The sequence below is a fragment of the Balaenoptera physalus genome (genome assembly GCF_965194825.1).
Source record: "Balaenoptera physalus genome assembly, chromosome: 7".
Classification (NCBI taxonomy): Eukaryota; Metazoa; Chordata; class Mammalia; order Artiodactyla; family Balaenopteridae; genus Balaenoptera; species Balaenoptera physalus.
Genome location: NC_138886.1, coordinates 42,483,453 through 42,505,848, shown reverse-complemented (window position 1 = coordinate 42,505,848; position 22,396 = coordinate 42,483,453). Strand labels below are relative to the sequence as shown.

The 22,396-nt window shown below is 42.2% G+C and overlaps 1 protein-coding gene and 1 long non-coding RNA gene across 2 annotated transcripts in view; one reads left to right on the top strand and one right to left on the bottom strand.

Annotated features, from left to right (window-relative positions):
• Positions 1–1,977: 1,977 nt before the first annotated feature.
• GNAQ (G protein subunit alpha q) overlaps positions 1,978–22,396 on the bottom strand; it is a 287,397-nt gene continuing 266,978 nt past the window's right edge. Inside the window, exons 6-7 of the mRNA XM_082471076.1 lie at positions 13,065–13,218; positions 1,978–7,267 (exon numbers count right to left, since the gene is read on the bottom strand). Coding sequence (XP_082327202.1) covers positions 7,077–7,267; positions 13,065–13,218 — 345 coding nt within the window. The 3' untranslated portion in view covers positions 1,978–7,076. The remainder of the gene's footprint in view (positions 7,268–13,064; positions 13,219–22,396) is intronic.
• On the top strand, positions 16,711–19,261 carry LOC309665028. Its single transcript, XR_014266170.1, has 2 exons — positions 16,711–17,234; positions 18,654–19,261. It is a non-coding gene; the product is annotated as an uncharacterized lncRNA (long non-coding RNA).

Here is a 22,396-nt window from a genome sequence, read left to right as displayed (position 1 = left end):
CACCGAGGGCCAGAGCAGTGTGGTGGAAGGCCCGGAAGGCCCGCCGAGGGAATCCCATCGGCTCTTTGCTACTATGGTTTGGTTTAATTACCCTCTTAAAGAGGCAAGTTGCCTATCTTACCCATAGGCTTTTGGGACAGAAAAATATCTGGCCTTTGCATTCTTGAAGAAAACAGGAAGAGAGAACATCAACCCAGATCATATTTAAAGTCTTGAGGCATAAGAATTCAAAAAGAATCTTTTCCGAACTCCCTGTATATCCTAGATTTTAAAGAGACCCACATTTTACAACCAAGGCCTTGTTTCGCAGGGACCTAAGGGAGGCTCCCTTAAAATAGACTGAGTTCAGTGCCTCATAATAGCTGGATCTGTATTTAATTAGCCGTGACAATGAAACAAAGAAACAATGGTAACACATAGATAAGTTAAAACAAAAGGAACCAACCAGAAACCCGCCCTCAACCACTGCCTTCCACTCTCCAACCCTGAGCAACATTTCAGTAAAGGCTTTAAATATGAAGTAGCTGATGAACATGGAAATGACTCAGAATTAGACAACTAGAGAAAAACGAGACACCAGCTGATGACCATTAGACATTGCTCTGTACACACTATCAAACAAACTACTGTTGTTCCTTGGCATCAAGTTCTCTCCCCCCACCTCTTTGCTGTGGTCTAATTGGTTTCTCAAGAGGCAGCATGCCGGCTGTCACATCCTAAGAGAAAAATGGGAGGAGACAAGGAAGATGAAGAGCAAGGTAGAGCAGCTTTCAGACCAGCTACTCCTTTATTGCTCCCAGGATAGGACAGAAAAACATCAGACTAGGCAGGCTTGACCTATGAGTTGAAAGGTCAAGTTAAAATACTTGGCTCAAATAATGTTCAGCAAGTTCCTGTCTTTTTCTGTGGGCGGGGGTCTTTAAGATGATGACGCAGATGGACCAAGGTCAGGTCCTGGTGGGGGTCAGGCCCCAGCAAGACGGCCACAGAGTGAGGAGCGCTAGGGGTCTGCCTAACACCCCGGTTCCTCGGCAGAGAGGCTGTGGGAACTGTCACTCCAGGCCTGTACTAATGATAGTCCCCAGGCACACCGTTCCCTTCACAGGAAGGTCCAGAGAGAAGGGACACCACCTACTGGAAAGGGTCTCTAAAACATGCAAGGATAGGAGAGCCTTAAAACTAAGGCTTTTAAGTAAAAATGACACTCTCTTCTCTAAAGTAAATGGACGGAACAGTATTCTGAAAGACACAATTCCATAAGCAAGGGCTGGGCTATCAAGTAAAAGACCTGATCACGAGTAGCAGGAGGAACAGGTCTTGCTTCTGTTACGGTTTCGGGTCCCTACGTAAGCACCGATTTTCTGGAGAAGCACTTGCTGCCATCACCCCAACTTCACAAAATTGCTAGAAGAAGAGAAGCTAGTTTTTAGCTGATCTCAAAAGCCTCGATGTAAAAATCACAGACTTAAAGGACACCTACAGCAGGTCCTTTTTCCCACGTGGAGTGGACCTTTCCTTTCCAGGGCTGAGACAAGGAACTCTAATCAAGCCCTCTGCCTGTAAGGCCTGTGTTCTTTCTCTGAGGAGAATCTCGGCCTCAGGGTGAAGACGGTGGCTTGTTCTAAGTCTTTATTGAGCAGCTATTTAAACTTGTTTTGACAGTTGCTTGCAACCTAAATTAGGGCAAGTATTTTTTTTAAAACAAATTTGATAAATACTATCAATATGAAAACTTCCACTAAGGAAGTCGGAAATTTCTGATTATATTCAGAAAGGAAAAGGGTTTTTTTTTTTTTTTTTTTGGTGGTTTGTTTAAAAACTATTGAACCTACTTTGGGAAATGGATGTGCAGTATAAAGTGCTTTAAGGAAGGAAAGATTTATCCCAATACTCCTTATAATAAAAAACATTCTTGGAGAGGCTTAGGCAACTTCAAGAGAAGGAAAACTCAAGAATGAAGAAAACTGTAGTACAAACTTATGGCCAAAAATACTGTATTTTTAACCAGCAAGATCATCGGGGCATTATTATACAACATTAGGTGTTTTTTTGCAAAACTAGTTCCCATCCCCAAACAATAGACAATACATGCATTTGAATGACATTTTAAGAACAGTAAATATGATTCTTTTAAATACTGCAAGTTAAAAATGTTTTTCTGACAAAACTCCCTAAATACATAGGTCTAGTAAGGGTTTCCAGCATGACGACAGGTGAGGAATCCAGCAAGTTGCATTTAGAGAGTTCTTTGAGGAAAAGAAATCCACCAAAAACATGTGTTTCAGTCGAAGTAACCTGAACAAAGTTACATAGTAATTTTCCATCTTCCTTTTCTAAACTTAAAAATATTCTACTGAAGAATATCTTCTCCCTGTTGTTTTTCTGTCTACCAAAGCTTATATGGAAGTCAGAATTCCTTTATCCAAGTGAGATCCAATTTTACCCAATAGATGTTTTCATAACATGTAAATGCCACTTACTATTGGGTTGGAATCATATGGGGAAATGGAGGATACATGATAAGGGAGGTAAGAAGGAAATTAATATTTGAGCACCTACTATGTGCTGGGTGTATATGCATACTTTGAACAGATGATTCTAGAAGCAACAGGGTTATTGAAGGGCATTGGTAGTTGGGAAGACAGCAGGAAATGGTTATTCTGTGAGAAAAACAAGTGGCAAGTTCAGACTGTGTACTAAGTGTCTACGAAAACAGCAGGTGTTTGGCTCCAAAAATCTCTAGCTAGTCATATACAACTAAGCCATTTCTTTTCCTAATTTTATGGAATCAAAATGAAATCCCAAAGACATAGTTACCAGGACAGATCTATTAACGCTACATATGCTGGAAATATGTAGAGACAGATAAACACAATGTTACTAGTTTTAATTTTTGTGTGTGTTTCTAACCAAAGATCATCTTTGGAAGAAAACAGTATACCAAGCACACCTTATCTGTGTCAACTGAGATGTTGTCAATTACCAATTAAGTGGTTTTAAACCCTTATTTAATTTTAAGAAGAGCAGCAATATCCGTTACAATATTTGGGTACACTTTATTTTTATATGGGTTAACATTCTGCTATATTTCATTTCATTCATTCTTTTTGAGAAACTGAAAACAAAGGGAAATTGAGGGTAACTTGATTATTTCCAACCAGTATCTGAGTCTTGCAGTATCTCATTATGCAGCCCTTTCTTCCCATTATTTTTATATATTTTTTGCAAATAATAGTCATTTTTGACCCATATCCAGCATAAATAGCTTTTCACTGATTCCTAGCTTAAGACAACTAAAATTTACAATCATGTGGCAGTATAAATTTTAAAATTACAGTTCGTACACCTTGACAATCAAGATAGTCTGAAGTACAAAAAGTAAATTGTCCTTTAGCTGAATTACCTTTTTTAAATATTAGACCTGCTAGTTAATCTACAAAAAAATACAAGTTTTGGGTGTTCCTTAAATACCTTTTGTAGCTGTCATCTGCTAGTAAACAACATATGCAGGTTTCTAGAAGATTTTTCCCCCCAATCTATTCATGACATTCAACAGAGCTCTTTATATGAAAATGTATTTAAAAACAAACACTTTGAGGGGATTTATTTACTTTTGTTATTTCCCTTTGTTTCAGATATGAGGCACAAACTTCTGAATTTAAGCTCTGTAAGGCATAGTACAAACCTCCAATTTACAAATAAAGGATTCTCTGTGGGTTGGAACTGCCATGTCACGCAAAAAAGGGAAAAATCATCTGTAAACTGGTACACTGCAATGTGTTAAGTGAGTCATGAAACGGCTGCTTGCCTTGGTCTGCTGAAGAAAGGTTTCTGTGTTTTGTGTTTTTGTTTTTCAATAAGACATGCCCAAGTCACCACAAAACTCGCCACAGGCCTCCGTTACTGTTACCGAGAGCATCAACAAGAGGGGTCCAGCGGCACACGCTTAGAATGCTTGCAATCACAATAATAATAGAAAGCATGAGTAAACTTTGTTTTTATACAAAACTGAAAAGAATCCCTTCCCACCCCAGACCCTTCAGTAAAACCCCAAACAAAGAAACAAAAAAGAAAATCCTTTAGCTTCGACTGACTAGTGTGGATACAATTCGGTTTCTATGCATCACTGTAACTAGGGTGATCAATTTTTTCCTTTCTCAAGAGAAGGGATCTTGTCATGCACCCTAAGATGAACAGTGAGACCACAAACCTCAATTCTGCATAGCAATTCCATCCCGATTTCATAAAGACAAATATAACAATCTTTCCCTGTTTTGCTCAGCTTCTTCGAGCTTTGAGATCAGGTTTAATTGACTACATCTACTATAGCTCTATTAAATAGAATATCTTGATTCCCTAAAACTGTAACACTTATGACCTTGTGATGAGGTTTTCTCTATACACACTGTAGGCCTTCAAATGTTGTTGTTTATACTTTTTTTTTCTTTTTTTTTTTTCTTTTTTTTTTTTTGCTGCACCAAATTTAAGATCGCCCTTTCAGGCAAGCAGTGGTCGCTAGCTGTTAAAACATTTCCTTAGTGGATCACAATAGCTTCTAAAACTGCCTTTCTAATAAAGGCCATCAGAGAGGTAATACTAAACTGTGCATATTTGCCAAATAAGAATATGAATTGTATAAAAGCTCATATTCCAATCCTAGGTCAAATGGCAAAAGTTCTACAAAGTTGGTTTCCATGTTTGTATAAAAGCTCCAACTGATTTTTGCTATGAAATTACCTTTGGGTCTTAAGACCTTTGGGTCTTATAATCAGTATACCTCTACTCAGGAATGTGCAAATGATTTTATATAGCACGATGCTAGTACCGCTCCATACGATAGTAAGGTTTTTTTTTCTTTTCTAAATGGAAAAAAAAAAAATATCCCTAGTCAGAAATAAACTGACAAATTTACATTCTCCTCTCTTAAAAAAGTAAATAAAATAACATTATTCAAAATGTGAATTAGCTATAAGACACACAATACAATTACATAGATACATATCAATACAGCACATTCAATCTGCCAAAAAATTAATGATTACAAAGCCAGTATGGATGATGCAATATCAAGGGAGAGATGTATGTACAATGATTAGAGCATTCGTAATTGCACTATACCTACAGGCAGTCTGTTTCTTAATTAAATTACAGGTGCTTTCTGAATAAGGAGAAAAAAAAAAACCAAGTAACCTGTGTAGTTTGAGGCTGGGAGAGTAAAGAATGGGAACATTCCATTACTACTTAGTAACTCTGGTACTCATCTGATAAGCCATTGATTTTCTCCCTCTCCTTTATTGTTCCAAAAGAGTGATTTATATGAAAGTTTAGACTCGTGCCAAATAGTATTGTAGTTAAACTGAGACCAGCATCATGGCCTAATTCTAACTTCCCAGCAGGTTTAAAACAGTCATGACTTATTTTCTTAAATCATATTTCAACTCAAACTGCTTGACAGAAGCTCATCAATACATGTGCTGTGTTTTTTGCATTGGTTGAAAAATTGCACATATAGAATTCCAGATCTCTCTCCTATGATGTTCAGTTATATAAATACATGTTCTATAGAACAGAGAGGTTACTTTTGAGTTTCGGTCCACAAATCTTCCTTAAGTTCAACTCAGCCAGTCACCAGTTTAAGATCCCAAAGATGGTAAACTAGCAGTAACTTCAGATTCTGCAAATTAAAGGTGTCAGAATAATACTATCATCAACCAATGTTCTTGGCAGACCTACTTGACCTTAGAGAACACAGAGAGAGTAAAGCTGGCTTCAAATGAAGAGAGAAAAGCAGATTTCATGGGGTATCACACAGGACAGCTTTTCCACATTGCCGATTTAGATGCTCAACATGGAATGTGGACACAAAACAATGTGATTTTAAGGGCAAAGAAAAGGATAGACTATGAGAGTCAGATTGACAGTGACCAACTGTTTGGCAACTGGTGTTTCAGGTTCATTCGCAGCCAAACATTTTAGCCTTCACAGTCTTACTCTCTTACATTTTAAGATACTGGCTTTTATCTTTTAAGTTCTTACTAAAAATTTTTTTTTTAAAAGCCAGCTTTGGCAACACATACCCATTAATAAAAGTCATTTTTAAAATTGTGGCCCAAACACTAGGGAAAAAAAAAGGGAGGAAAAGTTTGAACTGAAGGAAAAAAAAATTAAGAGCAACCTATGAAAAGGATCTGGGTAGCAGCCACTGGGATAATGTAGTGTCTCTTGGCATATTTTTTTGGCATCTGCAGTTTGAAGAAAGCAGGGTGAAAAAAAAAGGGAAGGAAAGGAGGAAGGACAATGGCACATGGCATTTCAAAAGAAAGGACTTCTCTGTGTCTTGGCCCGTGCCTTACTGACTTCTGTACAGTTCACTGAGCAACCAAGCTATGGCTGAAGGTAGAAATCCAAAAAAAAAAAAAAAAGACACTTAACCGTTAGATGGGCATCCACTGTCCCAGCCCAAAGTGAGGCAAAACAATATATTTATATAAAAAAAAACCTCTACGTGTGTATCCAGAGCAATACACTTAAAACCACAGTATTAATACTTATAATCCTTCAGCAGAAACTACAAACTGTTAAATTAAGCTGATGTTGATGGCTTAAATTGAATGACAATTGTCCTGACTCTATCATTTGAGAGAAAAACTTGACCAAGAATGGAACTAGGATAAAGGCCATTGTAATGTGGGAAAAATCAGGAGGAAGGGATGGGTTAGGAAAAGGAAAATCAGCTTCATTTTGCTCAATAGAAAAGAAGAGGGGAGAGAGAGAGAGAGGAAGAAACAGCTCTTTGTGAGTGTATGACTGAGAATTTAAAATACATTGAGTCACAAGGTTTTGCCTAAAAAAAAGAGAGGAAATGTGCTGGGACTGTACTTCAGCATCCTGTTTTTCCTCTGAATAGTTTAAATAAAATCATAATATTTACTACAAACTCTGTGGACACGCTCACACAGAGTCCAGGACGGCAATAAATTAGTATTATGCAAATTGTTTTCCACAGAAATACAGTCCCTCTTGTATAGCTTCAATAGCCCACCAGGGAAGGGAAGGGCGGTGTCAAGGAGGCACAATTAGACCAGATTGTACTCCTTCAGGTTCAATTGGAGGATGGTGTCTTTGACGGCGGCAAAGACAAAGCGGATGTTCTCGGTGTCTGTGGCGCATGTGAAATGGGAGTAGATAATTTTGTCACTGTCTGGATTCAGGTCCACGAACATCTTCAGGATGAATTCTCGAGCTGCCTGGGCATCTCGCTGGGGTCCTGTTGGCCAAGGGAGGAAAGGGACATTTGTCAGCTGATCTGTTAAGGCATTTGCTCAGTAAATGTTTACTCACAAAGACCTCTTCAGTGCAGATGTGATCTGTTATAAGCATCTTCCTCAACACTACTATGTGTAATTGCTCCTCTTTGTCACTTTACCTGCCCATCCATTCATCTCCATCCATCCACAGAATGTGATTAGGTGAAAACAGGCAGAGCGCTTGAAGGGCAGGCCACATTTAGCTCTGATTCTTTGGGAGATAGGGAGCCACAGCAGAATCTTCAGTAGGGGTGTGATTAGTTTACTTCTGTTGGACTGAGTTTAACTGCGCTGGTTTCAGCTGCATGATAAGCATGGGTACAACATAACTGCCTCAGGCTCTCTTGTCAATCTGCCCCCCTGTGTCTCCCCTCCCCCACTCATTTTACATTGTCCAGACTTAAATCTCTCTCAGAATACAAAACGTGTTCCTTAAGGTCTGGTCCATCTACAGCTGTCCTCTGTAGCCTCACTTCTGGTGTTTCTGAGCAAACCACATTTATGAGAATTCAATTCACTATGTGTGATGATTTAAAAAGTTGGTTTACATTTTCTTACATTTATCCAGGGTCTCTTATGTGCCAAGCACTGTCTTAGAAGGATTATGGTACATTTATCAGGATATATGAAGAACTTATTTAATAATTTTGCAACAGATTCTTAGATATGACACCAAAGTCACAGACAACAAAAGAGAAAACAGATCAATTGGACTTCATCAAAATTAAGAACTTTTGTATATCAAAGGACATCAAGAAAGTAAAAAGACAACCTACACACTCTGCTGTACAGCAGTAATTAACACAACATTGTAATTCAACTATACTTCAATAAAAAATAAAAAAAAAGAATGACAAGAAAAAAAGACAACCTACAGGATGGGAGAAAATATTTGCAAATCACATATCTGCTAAGGGGGTAAATATCCAGAATATATCAAGAACTCCTACGATTCAACAACAAAAAGACAACCTGATAAAAAGATGGGCAAAGGACTTGAATAAACATTTCTCTCAGGAAGATATATAAAGGGCCAATAAGCACATGAAAAGATGCTCAACATCATTAGGGAATGCAAATCAAAATCACAACAAAGGTACCACTTCACATCTACTAGAATGGCTATAATCAAATCAAGTGGAAAATAACAAGTGTTAGTAAGCATGTGGAGGAATCTGAACCCTTGTGCATTGTTGCTGAGAATGTAAAATGGAAAGCAGTTTGATGGTTCCTCAAAACTCTAAACACGGACTTACCATATGAGGCAGCAATTCCATTCCTAGGTATATACCCAAAAGAATTGAAAGCAGGGACTCTAACAGATACTTGTACATCAATTTTCATTGCTGCATTATTCATAATAGCAAAAGGTGGAAACAACCCAAGGATCCATCAACAGGAATGGATAAACAAAAGGTAGTACATACATACAATGGAATATTATTCAGCCATAAAAATTAAGTTCTGATAGATGCCACAACATATATGAACCTTAAACACTATATCAAGTAAAATAAGTCAGACACAAAACGACAAATATTGTACGATTCCACTTATATGAAGTACCTAGATTAGGCACATTTATAGAGACGGAAAGTAGATTAGAGGTTACCAGAGGCTAGGAGGAGGAGAAAAGGGGAGTTATTGCTTAATGATTACAGAATTTGTTTGGGGTGATGATAAAGTTGTGAATAGTGATGGCTGCAAAGCACTGTGAGTGTAATTATAATATCACTGAATTGCATGCTTAAAAATGGTTAAAATGGCAAATTTTACGTTACATATATTTTACCATAATTTAAAAAATTAACATACCAAAAAGCATAGAATTATATGCTTTAAATGGGTGTATTTTAAATGGTATATGAATTATATCTCAATAGAGCGTAATAGATCACTAAAACACCACCACCACCTATCAAGGATTGAGCACCTTTCTCATATGCGTCTTTGTGGCACTATACATTGGCATTTCTCCCAGTTTTTCCACTTCTGTACCATGAAAGAAGGTCTTGCGCTATAGCCTCCACTCCTCCTCTCTCAGAAGACCCTCTCGGGAGTCACAGCTTAGATTTTTTTCTATCAGTATTGTTATCTACTGGTTGGGACAAAGAAATCTTTGAAATTTCTACCGAGGGCCTGCAGATTCTAACAAAGTGCACCGTGAGTTTCAGACAGCCAACCTGAAAACTTTTCAAACCAATCTTACTGCAAATAACTTTATATCCAACATTGCTGGAAACTGGAGAAAGAGCCATGAAAACGGCTCATTCTCATTTGTACAGTTTACAAAAGGAGTGTTTGAATTTCTAACTTCAGAGCCCAGAATTGAAATTTTTGTCAATGATTAAGAAGGCTGGCATCATAATGAATTAAAAAGTTCCACAATTACAAATATGTAATATATATAATCACTTAATGTCCTAGCTTATTCGATGTACTTACTGTTAACTTAATAATTCCATAGCAGTAATAAAAATATTTAAAACCAGGACTAATAGATTGTTAGAACTGGTGCAGCCTCTCATTTTCATAAAAGAAAACTATCTTTCTGGCTTATGAATGAATTTTGTAGTTATTCTTTTTGGGAAAGAAAGGTCTACTTTTTTTTTTTTTCTAACTCTAAAGTATATCAGAACAAGACTCAAGTTCATTGAAGAGCACTTGGAGCCTGTTATGTTTTTAAGCATAATTTGCTATTTGAATAAACATAAACTACAAAGAAATCCTTATAGCCATCATAGCAGTAACAGAATTCCATAGTCTCTATGGACAATTTTGCAATTCAAGTCCATGTAGAAATGGCAGTTTTCCTTCCCGAAGAGAAATACAGAAATGGCATTCATTACAATGAAGACCTTGTAAGTGCAGAAATGTGGAAGTGTGAAATTTAGAATACTATAAACATGTTTATGATAAAAATATCACTGCAGAGTGGGCCTAGAATTTTTTCTGTCTTAGCTCATCTTACAAGGGCTTGAAGTCTCCTGGAATGACAGCTGTGTTTGCTTTATGAATAACAATCAGTGTCTGTCTTTCTTTTTCCACGGCCAAGTTTCCTGTATGCGTTACATGTATTACTGGGGGAGATGGACAGTAAAGAACATCTTGGGATTTAAAGATAGTCACAATGGGCACATGTTAGAAGGAAGATGCTCACACTCATAGTGATGGGATATCTGGGGAAATTACTGGCCAAAGGAGATGTGTAAAGAGGTTAGGAAGACGCTGCACAGAGAGGGGAGAACAGTACCCTAACACGTGTCGTACTGCAGGAAACCAACCCCGGTGTGCTGTGCGTGCTGCAGCCTCATGCACCGTGAGCCTCGGTGGGTCTGCTCTGTGGGGCCGTGTGCTGCCTCTGTCCTCCCGTGTGCAAGCATATCACGAAAACATGCTGGCCTGTAGGCGGGTGCTGCGTCGGGAGGTGCGGGTCATTTCCCATCCTTGGATTCTCACCAAGTTCCGAGAAAAACTACAAAGAGCCTCTCCTTCCAGGTGTGTGAGGCAAGCATGCGTGTTTGGGTGTAAGCCGGATGCTTCGTGCTCATCTTATTTGGGCAGATCTCGTGTTTAAGGAGCCAGCCTGTTGCCGTGGGAGAGAACTAACACAAAGTTATTTCCTTCCACAGTTTTCTCAGGAGCACTGAGGACTCCAGGCTCTGGCGCTCGTGACGTGGTGGCGGGCGAGTGGCAAAGTAAAAGGAGGAAAAGAGAATACACTGTCTAGGCTGGGCAAGTATCGTTTTAAAGGAACCTCAAAGCACAAAGGAAAATGTACTTGGACAGAGGATGGGAACACACTGCTACCAAAAACAGTACTATCTCTAATACCTGACAACATCCCCACATGGTAGAGTCAGCAACGCTTAGAATCTTATATGTATCTGAGAAGGGAACTTCATTAAACATGTAACGTTCCCCTTCCAAGAGCAGCGCCATACCAAACGCATGTGTGATGAAAAGATGAATAAAACTCCATCCTTGATGTGTCTGTGTCTTTGTAGAAAGCTATGAGGCCAAACTGAATATTAGTTTTGAAGCAATTACCATTCTGAGGGAGTCTGCAGAACAAAAACACTGCTGAGCTGACATCCAAGCCAGATACCCTTTGCTGATAATGTACTTTTAAAAAATAGCCCATTCTCTTACTGTTGCACCTCTATAATAGGTACTTTTGGGTTTGTGCTCTTCTCTGTGCCAGGCACTGTGCTAAGTAACTTACATATGTGATTCCATTCAATTCTCTTTTACTCAGGAAGAAACTCAGTGGTTGAATAAACTTGTCTGAGGCACCGCAGCTGGTAAGTGGCAGTGCTGGTTCTCTGTGACATTCAGAGCTTGTCCTCTTACCTGCTGTTCACCTAGATCTGGGTTTGGCAAACTTCTCTGTTAAAGGACCAGAGAGTAAATATTTTCGGCTTTGTGGGCCACTTGAGCTCTGTCACAACTACTCAGTTCTGCTGTTGTAGCATAAAAGTGGTCAGACAGTATATAAATGAATGGCTGTTTCAATAAAACTTGATTTATAAAAAGAGGCGGCAGGCCGTAGTTAGCCGCTCCTAACCTAGACTTGAGCACGTATGGGGAGATGGGTGTGGACTGGGCACGGAAGTTCTCACAGGGCAGTGGCTGGGACTCTTTCACCTGTTTCAGAGTGGCTGGGTGTGGATGCATTCTGTTACCAATCATCTATCAACAAGTATTTCTCGGAAGGGGTTGGGTGTCATGCCCGGTCATCCAGGATTTCACAGTCCAGTTGAGGAGGCAAGATTTGTTTATAAGAAGGAAGTAGGGCTTCCCTGGTGGCGCAGTGGTTGAGAATCTGCCTGCCAATGCAGGGGACACGGGTTCGCGCCCTGGTCCGGGAAGATCCCACATGCCGCGGAGCAACTGGGCCCGTGAGCCACAACTACTGAGCCTGTGCGTTTGGAGCCTGTGCTCTGCAACAAGAGAGGCCGTGACAGTGAGAGGCCTGCGCACCACGATGAAGAGTGGCCCCCACTTGCCGCAACTACAGAAAGCTCTCGCACGGAAACGAAGACCCAACACAGCCAAAAATAAATAAATAAGTAAATTAAATTAAAAAAAAAGAAGGAAGTAAATAATGCAAAGTGCATACATATGAGTACTGAAGTGGGTGCTACAGACCCTAAGTGCTACAGGAAGAGCTTAAAGGATGGGTACCGTCCCTTAGGATGATGGGGTCATGAAGCGCCACAAAAGTAAATATTTGCTAAATATTCACCATGTGTCAGGCATCATGCTAAAATGTCACAACGTGTTATCTACTATAGTCTACAAAACATAAGCAACTAAATGACTTGATCACGGTTCTACAAATAGGAAATATCAGAACTGGGATTTGAATCTGCGTAGATCGACTTCAGACCATGGGCTCTTGACCACAATGTTGTTTTCTCTCTAGAGACAGGCAGAGGCAGACTGTTACCAAACGAAAGGGAGATCAAGAGGGAACTATAACGGCTGACACACAATTAGTCAAAACTAGGGGATTGTTCCCTCCTTTGAAGAGCAAAAGAAAAGAACTTCTTATATGCTTTGAAATAACTATAACTTTCAGCATTGTCGGGGTATGAAACATTTCAGGTCGTCGTTAAAAGACAGGACAAACAAGAATTCGTACTCCATCAATCACAATGTGCAGGCTTCTGAGGGCAGAGGCAGTGACGGAGCACTGTCGTGTGTCGGCTCGGGCACTGGTCCCGGGAGGCGGGCGGAAGAGTGCTGACTTACCATCATATTCTGGGAAGTAGTCAACTAGGTGGGAATACATAATTTTCTCCTCTAGAAGGTCTTTCTTGTTTAAGAACAGAATAACTGAGGAGTTCTGGAACCAGGGATAGGTGATAATTGTTCTAAAGAGTGCTTTGCTTTCCTCCATTCGGTTCTGAAAAAAATCATCAGAAAAACAAGGCGTGAATTACATGATTACTCAGTCTGCGAATTGTTTGTTTTGTAAGTCCAACCCATCTTTGGTATGCATTCAGTTTCTGTGGCCCTGGGCTGGGCTGCAGCAGCTTTTATCAGGATTTACATGCAAAAGGCTCAGCAGCTCTTTTCATTAGGCAAAAACTCTCAGGTTGACAAGCTGAAGAGAATAATAATAATAAACATCTGCTGAAATAACTCTTAAGGTTGAAAGAGAATCATCAAAGGCTGAAGAATCATGCATCTGGCACACTGTCACAAAAGTCCACCAAGCGTCACAAATGTCCACCAAGAATTATTCATTCATGGCCAAATACTTAAGATTTGAATTAAGAACAAAGTACCAGGCTTCATTTTGCATCTTAAGCTGTGTGTACTTGGGGCTTCACTATTAGTTCTATTTCATAATAATCAAAACAAAGTTACTTAGGGGGCTTCCATGGTGGTGCAGTGGTTAAGAATCCGCCTGCCAATGCAGGGGACGTGGGTTCGAGCCCTGGTCCGGGAAGATCCCACACGCCACGGAGCAGCTAAGCCCGTGTGCCACAACTACTGAGACTGCGCTCTAGAGCCTGCGAGCCACAACTACTGAAGCCCACGTGTCCTAGAGCCTGTGCTCCGCAACAAGAGAAGCCACTGCAATGAGAAGCCCACGCACCGCAACAAAGAGTAGCCCCCGCTCGCCGCAACTAGAGAAAGCCCGCGTGCAGCAACGAAGACCCAACGCAGCCATAAATAAGAAACAACAAAAAAACCCCCCACAAAGTTACTTAATTCTTTGCCCAAAGTGCATCTGTATTCTTAGAATTATTACTACTTTACAAATATATACATTCCCTGATTAGAAAAACACATGGAAAAATATTTTTAGATCACACATTTCCTATTTATCAGTACACACTTTCTCCCTAAGTTTCACTCTAATTTTCATACAGAACTGTGGACATATACACAGTAATTACTTGGAGATACAAATGTAATATTGCTCACCACCCTCAGTGTTGGTGAGAAACTATTCTCACCTGAAACCATCATCAAGCCACCCTTAGTACCAAAACCTCAACGGATTCTCAAGGAATTAGTCAGCCTGCTCTTACAAAGATACTATTCAAAGTTACTCTTGAGACTCACCAGCCAAAAGCTAGAGAGCCTCCTAGTTTAGCCCACCTCTATTCACCAGCTTCCTTCTACAGACACACTTGCTTCTACATCATTCCCATCCTCAGGTCACGGACAAAGGCAGCACATTTGGAGAGTCGTCCTTTCCCTGGTGCACGGACACACTTCTTCTCCCAGGGAACACTCTCCAACCCCCTGACTTAGTTCTACGTGTTATGACCAAGTGTGGGGCAATGGAAAAGCCTGCTGGGGATTGAGCCCACCTCCACTGCTACCAGGTGGGCCAGTGGTTTAAGCCAGAGCATCCGATTCTCCTGGTACGTGGGCTGGGCTCTGAATCCAGGCTCATGTCACTCGGAGTGTTGCTTCCCTGGTTTATGGTCATCAGCGTAGCCAAGCTGCTCCACCGGTGTAATGAACCCCAGGATTTTTGCTAAGAGCTCTGAGCTCTGGAACAGAGAACCCTGCTTTCATCAAGAAAATGGAAGAGGTATTGTATAGCCTCGAGCTTCTAGCAACCATCTTGCAACAGGGAGAAAAAGCAACCAGGTTTTAACTTCTTGGTCAAACCATGCCTGAACTTGGTTATGCCTCTGGATTTTTTGGTAACATGAGCCAATTAAGTACCCTTTAGTTTTTAAGCTAGTTTGAACTGTAGTTTTCTGGTTCTTATTATATATAAAATGCTTCTCAGAGAAGGACAAGTATCATATGATATCACTTATGTGCAGAATCTAAAAAAAAATGATGCAAACGAACTTATTTACAAAACAGAAACAGACTCACAGACGTAGAGAACGAATTTACAGTTAGCAGGGGGAAGGGTGGGAGGGAGGGACAGATTGGGAGTTTGGGACTGACACGTACCCAATGCTACATTTAAAATAGACAACCAACAAAGACCAAACGTATAGCACAGGGAACTCTGCTCAATACTCTGTAACAACCTAAATGGGAAAATAATTTGAAAAACAATAGATACATGTATATGTATAACTGAATGCCTTTGCTGTACACCTGAAACTAACACAACATTGTTAATCAACTCTAATACAAAATAAAAATTTTTTAAAAAGTGCTTCTAATTGATATATACCTGGATCCACCTCACTCTCAATTTCTAAAAGGAAATTGAATGAATGATGTTTGAAGGATGACCATGAAGACTAAGGCTCCAAGCTGTTAACACGTTCTGCTCAGCTTTTGCCTTCCTGATGTAGACTGTGTCCTGAGTTTCATAGTGCAGCATTATGGAGGCCACGTACACTCCTCTGCATTACCCTTTGACTGCTGTTCCAGGAAATCTCTGGGAAACTGAGCTCACCAAGCACAATTTTCTAGATCCTGAATATGTCTTGCTCGTTTCTTCTATAAAGTGTGCCGACTCAAATCAGGGTGAAGAGGCCCACTTTTCAAAAGGAGATCTTTACCAAATCTGGTAAAAGTCGATCGCCACCAACTGAAACTGAGCAGGACCCTGTGGGGCTCCTAGGCACGGAAGCCCTTCTGTGTCCCCTATTTCTTGTTTGTAGGGAATAGGCTTCAGCCACCATGACCCTCCCAGAGTTCTAAAGGGCAGGTTCAAACAGTTGCTAATTAGGGAAGGAAGGGGATGTGGAGACAAGGGAGGAGCAGTCAAGAAACAACAGTGCAGCCTTGGGGCAGGGTCCTGGTTCCTCCTCGCCTCAAGGGATACACGTAACAGTATCTTTGAGCTCTTCTGCAGAACTAAAACCCCCAACAAATGGAAAATGTTAACTACTTGATGAAGCATTCTTCATTCCAGAGAGAAGGGTGCAGTTTGAGAACCAGAGAAGCTCATCAGGAGACCACCTGAGGCCAGATTAAAGGAATGCAGGCCCTGCACACACCCCTGAAACACTGCTACAAAACTCCTCACCAAATCCCCCTGGGTTGGGACACACAGTTTTGAGGGCACGAGCCTGCTGTGTCCCCCTTTGCCTTGCAAAGCAATAAAGCTATTCTTTTCTACTTCAGTCAAAACTCTGTCTCTGGGCTTCCCTGGTGGCACAGCGGTTGAGAGTCTGCCTGCCGGTGCAGGGGACGCGGGTTCGAGCCCTGGTCTGGGAGGATCCCACGTGCCGCGGAGCGGCTAGGCCCGTGGGCCACAATTGCTGAGCCTGCGCGTCTGGAGCCTGTGCTCCGCAACGGGAGAGGCCACGATGGTGAGAGGCCCGCGCACCGCGGTGAGGAGTGGCCCCCGCTCTCCACAGCTGGAGAGAGCCCTCGCACGGAGACGAAGACCCAACGCAGCCAAAAATAAATAAATAAATAAATAAATAAAAAAAAAAAAAAAAAAAAAAAAAACTCTGTCTCTGAGATTTGATTGGACACGGGTGCACAGAGACCAAGTTTTTGGCATCACAATCTCTTTTTGACCTTTACACTTTGCGCCTACCATTGCTTACATAATTAAATATGGATGAAATGTGGGACCAGTGGCGTGAAAGGTTACTTCATGGCTCAAGGGACAGTGTTTATTTTACTGTACACATTTATCTTTAATATAAATAACACGCATAGCCTTTAAACATAATATTTTACCATCTACATGCCTTTTACTGGTTATCATTACCAGTGGTAAAATTTTAAGCCTGGAAACCATATTCACTGAGAAACAATGTCTTGTAGCCTGAGATTTTATAGGTTGAAAATTTTAGGACTGAAGGAAAGCAAAGGCTCTAATAAGAACTGAAAGAATTAAAGGATCTAAAGAAGGTTAATTAGATAGTGACATCCCTGATGTGAGAATTAACATTTTTTTTCTTATTTACAGCTACAGAAATTCTAGAAAGTCATACTGTGGTCTTCAGAGAAGCCTTCTCTAAAGGGTGGGTATGTACATCTTGGCCTCAACCAGGGAGCCTCCGTCAGAAAGACTTACTGTAATTAGCGCTCTCCAGAAGGGAAAGGGGCCCTATTTGGGGCTTTTCTGGTTGGAGCCCTTTAAGGGTAAGTCGCTAGACCCTGGGTGGAGACAGGGAAAGGGAGAGTGGTCTTGACCTTGAGTCAAAGCACAAGGAGGCGCCTGAAGTCGCTCTGATTAAGTTTCAGATCAGGACTGGAGCCCACGAGCTCCAGATGGGGCTCTATTGGGAGGGGGTCTCATACCAGCCTGCAGGACAACAGCCAGGACAGTGGACTGTGCCCAGCCCCGGGTCCTAGAGATGACTGTCCCCGGCTGCACTGGGCCACTGTGGAGGCATGCCCGCTTACTGGCCTGGTCCCATTCAAGCTTTGCTCGTGTACGCAGTTCGGGGCCGCTCTAGGCTATTCTCCCACTTACCATGTGCTGTGTGGCCTGGGCCTGAGCTTCTCATTCAGGGGAAAAGCTAGAGAGCAACAAGACGGACCGCTGATCAGCAGCGTCGGCACCCCTATGCCTTCAGCCGGATCTGCCGAACTCAATCTTAGAGGGCAAGCCCCAGGAATCTACATTTTAACAAGCCCTCCAGGGGATTCTGATATAGGTGTAATTTTGTGAAGCACTGTGCGCTGTAGGTGAGCTTCTCCAAATTAACGTGTGTTATGAAATCACCTGGGGACATGGGTTCTGACCCAGCTTGGGGTGGGACCCAGGAGTCTGCAGTTCTAACAAGCTCCCAAGTGAAGCTGACTGACGACACACGGCACACACTTGGAGGTGGAAGGTGCAGAAAGCTTGCCGAGCTAGGGACAACAATGAGACAGGCGATGCTCTGTCCCATTTTCGTGATGAGAAGCTCTAGTCACACATCCAGCCCAGTGCCTGAGTCGTGTGAGGAAAATGTAACTCTGCTGGCTTCATGCTTTTTGTTTTTCCCAATTAAGATAAGATTCTTACTTTATGCTCTGTTGTTTTTCACTCCACAGTGAGAATTCCTAATGCCTTTTTTCACCTGATCAAAACCCCCAGACTAAATCCTAAATGGACTAAATGAGATTTTCATGATGCCTTACAAGGTGGTAGATTGTGCAGTGCGGGAGGCATAATCCACTTTGCTCAGTAAAAACTGAAATGTATGAGGGAACGGTATGTCCCACGAGACCTGGTGGCACTTGCTTTTTTACTAATTCTGTAGGGCCTGGAGTTGCAAGTAAGAAAACAAAATAGCAACATGGGACACTAATTTTATCAGTCATACACATGAGGATTCGTTCACCTCTGGAGACAGGTTTAAAAGCCGTCTAGGGGTGGTGGTGCTAATCTTAGGCTCCTTCTCTTGGGGTTAAAACCAGTTGATGTTGGTAAAGGTATTACTCTCTTCAACACAGGGCTCCTTGTTACCCAGGGGGGCCTGCCTATGCCTGAGGCCCAAGGAGCCTCTGTCTTCTTATCAACCCCATCTGCCACTTCTCCCAGACTGAAAGCAAGTGTCTCTCCCAATGACGGGTGGCCCGACGCAGGTGAGAAAGCTGGAACAGAGGGAACAGAAATCCATGGGCCTGCCTAGTCTCCCCCCCTCCACAGACATGGGAAGAGCAAAGGGCCATGCTACCTGAGGACAGGCTGCCAGTGAGTGGGCACCCAGTGGCCTGGGTGGTCTCCATGCAGTCACCCTGCCTCAAGAAAACGTGGCCACGGAAATGTCTGTCTTGGCCAGACCACGTGTTTGGGTCCCCCTGAAATACATATATTGAAATCCTCACCCCCAATGTGATGGTTTTAAAAGGTGGGGAAACCAGGAGGTGGCTGGGATTAATGCCATTAAAAAGAGACCTCACAGAGCCTCACCCCTTCTGCTATGCGAGGACATAGTGAGAAGATGGCCATCGATGAACCAGGAAGCGGATGCTCACCAGACACTGAAACTGCCCAAGGCTTGATCTTGGACTTTCCAGCCTCCACAACTGTGCGAAATAAACGTCTATGTTGTTTATAAGCCACCCTGTCTATGGTATTTTGTTATGGCAGCTCGAACAGACTAAGACGACACTGATCAGGTAAGTCAGTCACTCCTCCCTCGGGCTGGAACCAGTGAAAAGGTGGAGTGCTAAACTCCACCCTGATCACTGGCCTGGGAAGAAGGGGAGGCTACCTGTTCCCCACTTTGTAATCACGAGCAGAATGGTGGGACCGTTTGGTGTCTTCCCTCCCAAGATCATCAGAAAAGGCCCTCTTTAGGCCATCACTGAGGGTTCTTACACCTCTAATCCTTAACATCTCAAATTGATTCTCAAGATCTCATACAATTCCAACAGCAAAAAAAAAAAACACAATTTCTGATTAAAAATTGGGCAGACGACCTGAATAGACATTTTTTTCCAAAGAAGATATACAGATGGCCAATAGGAACTACATGAAAAGATGCTCAACATCACTAATCATCAGGGAAATGCAAATCAAAATCACTATGAGATATCACCTCACACCTATTAGAATGGCTATCATCAAAAAGCCAACAAATAAGTGTGCGCAAGGCTGCGGAGAAAAGGGAACCCCTTGTAGACAGTTGGTGGGAATGTAAATTGGTGCCGCCACTATGGAAAACAGTATGGAAGTTCCTCAAAATATTAAAAACAGAACTACTATATGATCCAGCAGTTCCACTTCTGGGTATCTCTCTGAAGGAAATAAAAACATTAAGTTGAAAAGACAGCTACATACCCATGTTCACTACAGCGTTATTTACACTAGCTAAGACATGGAAGCAACCTGTGTCCATCAGTGCACGAATGGATATAGAAAACTGACATTAAATATATATTATAATGTACAATATTACATGTAATGTAAAATATATGTATTTCTAATCTCTAGAAAATAATGTTTTCTGCAATCCCCCGCTGCACGAGAGTGACTAATGCTTGTTGCAGGGTAAAGCCCCAAGTTCCTCAGTCTGGCATTTACAGCTTGGCACGGCCTGAGTGCAGTGCATATCTTCAATCTGACCCCTCTGACAAATGCTCCCTTTGCCACATAAAAGGACTCAGTGTCACCATGGTCACACAAGTGTGACCACTTTCCTGACCTGTAATGCTGTCCTCCTCCGAATCCTTCAAGACCCAAATCGACCTGACTTCCCTCAAAACTCCTTCCTCGAGCCCCCCTGGACTGGCCCTTCCTCACACCCTCAGCACACGGTGTCCTAGCCTGTGTTTGCCCATCACTCAGCAGACATATGAGGAGGGTTTGTGAGATGCCGGGGATGACGGTGTGTTGGAGCAGGGCCTGTGTCCTGGAGGGCGGAAGCAGACAGGAGGGTCAACACATAGTTACAGGTCCACATATGGGCCCCTAAGAGTGGTTAAAAAAAAAAAAAAAGAGGTTGGAGTCACACAAGAAGGAAAGGTGTGACTGGGGAAGGCTTCAAAGCAAGGCAATTCTGAGTTGACTCTTGACAGATAGAGGAGAGATTACAAGGAGGAAGGGAGAGCAAAAGCAAAAGAGAATTGAAACCCAGGACCCTCTGGAGTGAACTATGACGATTCTGTATAAAACAGTTCGTGGGCTTCTGATCTCTGCAACTTGGGCATCAAGTAAGAAAATTCTCCATTTTGAGAATGTGAAACAATTCCTCCTCATTTGGATCTTACAGTGGGGGCTGGGGGGCACATACATGCCAAGTTCCGTGAAGAACACATGCACTCCAGCCCCTGTCACTCTTGAAATAAGCTGCCGGCTCTCAGTGCCTGCTTGTTTCCAGTGCTGGCAGGTAGCACGAGTCCAACAGGAAACGCCATTAGACATCGCAACTGCAGCTCGCTGAGACACAATTATCTGCCTGGAGGTAAGAGGCCTCTGCTTTCCTCTTGGCTCACGTGCAAACCTCCCTCTTATCGAGGAAAAGGCCAGATCCTGTGGACATGGCTCAAGACCACAATAGGAAGCCCGCTTTCTTCAGGCTATGACTTGGCCCAAATCTCTGCATAAAAAATTACCAGTGGGCTTCAAGGGGCAATATTTCATGTCTACACCCTTTGTAACCCTGCTGCCATTGAGAGCTTGTTTGCTGTCTGCCAAGGTGGTACTTCCCTCCAGCAAATTCAGCATTAAACAAGAGATCTGAACATCCATTTTCATAACTTTTACAACTCCTCATTATTTTGCCATTAAATACAAGTTCTCACATTTCTCTGCGAAGAATACAATTTAAACGAGACCTTTAATTCATTTCTATGATTCAAGTCACCCACTGCCTGTCTCTCCCTATTGAAATATTCCCCTTATCAATGCCTTGATAAACCACATTGATTTATATTCCCCGTAAGATCTAGAATGTAGCCTTTAAATGCAAAACTAGACACTTAAGAAATAAGCATGCAGACTGTTGAATCACCACTGAGGGCCTGACAGGATGTACCCCAGAGAAACTGGGATGCAGCTTTTCAGGGCTCAGAAATGTCCTTTGGTATCAGAGATGCAGACAGTCTGAGTGATCCACAAACTCACTAATTGATGCAGAAGTCGGTCAGGTGCCTATGATTCTTTGCTCATAATTTGTGTTCACAATTCTCTGATTCTGTGTTTCCTGAGTGTTCTAAAAAAGGCCAAGCAACACACTTGAATGAGTGAGGTCCAGATACACGGACATAGAGTGGTTACATGAGCATGTCTGTAAAGTAACAGATTGTTTAGCACAGCGGTCCCCAACCCCTAGGCTGCGGACAGGCAGCGGTCAGCGGCCTGTTAGGAACTGGGCCACACAGCAGGAGGTGAGCGGCGGGCGAGCGAGCAAAGCTTCATCTGCCACTCACCATCGCTCCCCATTGCTCGCATTACCGCCTGAACCATCCCCCGTGCCCCCCCCCACCCCACCTGCAAGTCCGTGGAAAAATTGTCTTCCAGGAAACCGGTCCCTGGTGCCAAAAAGGTTGGGGACCGCTGGTTTATTAGCAGAAGGGAAAAATACACGTTTTATCATGTCTTACAATATTTTAAATCCAGATCTTCAGTTACAGGTTAAGATATCTGCCGGCCACAAAAATCACTCAATTTTAATGCCTAGCTGCTCGTAGGGCTGCTTCTATATACTGCACATGATGAAAAATGTGCAGCCAAGGTACACTGCACCAGT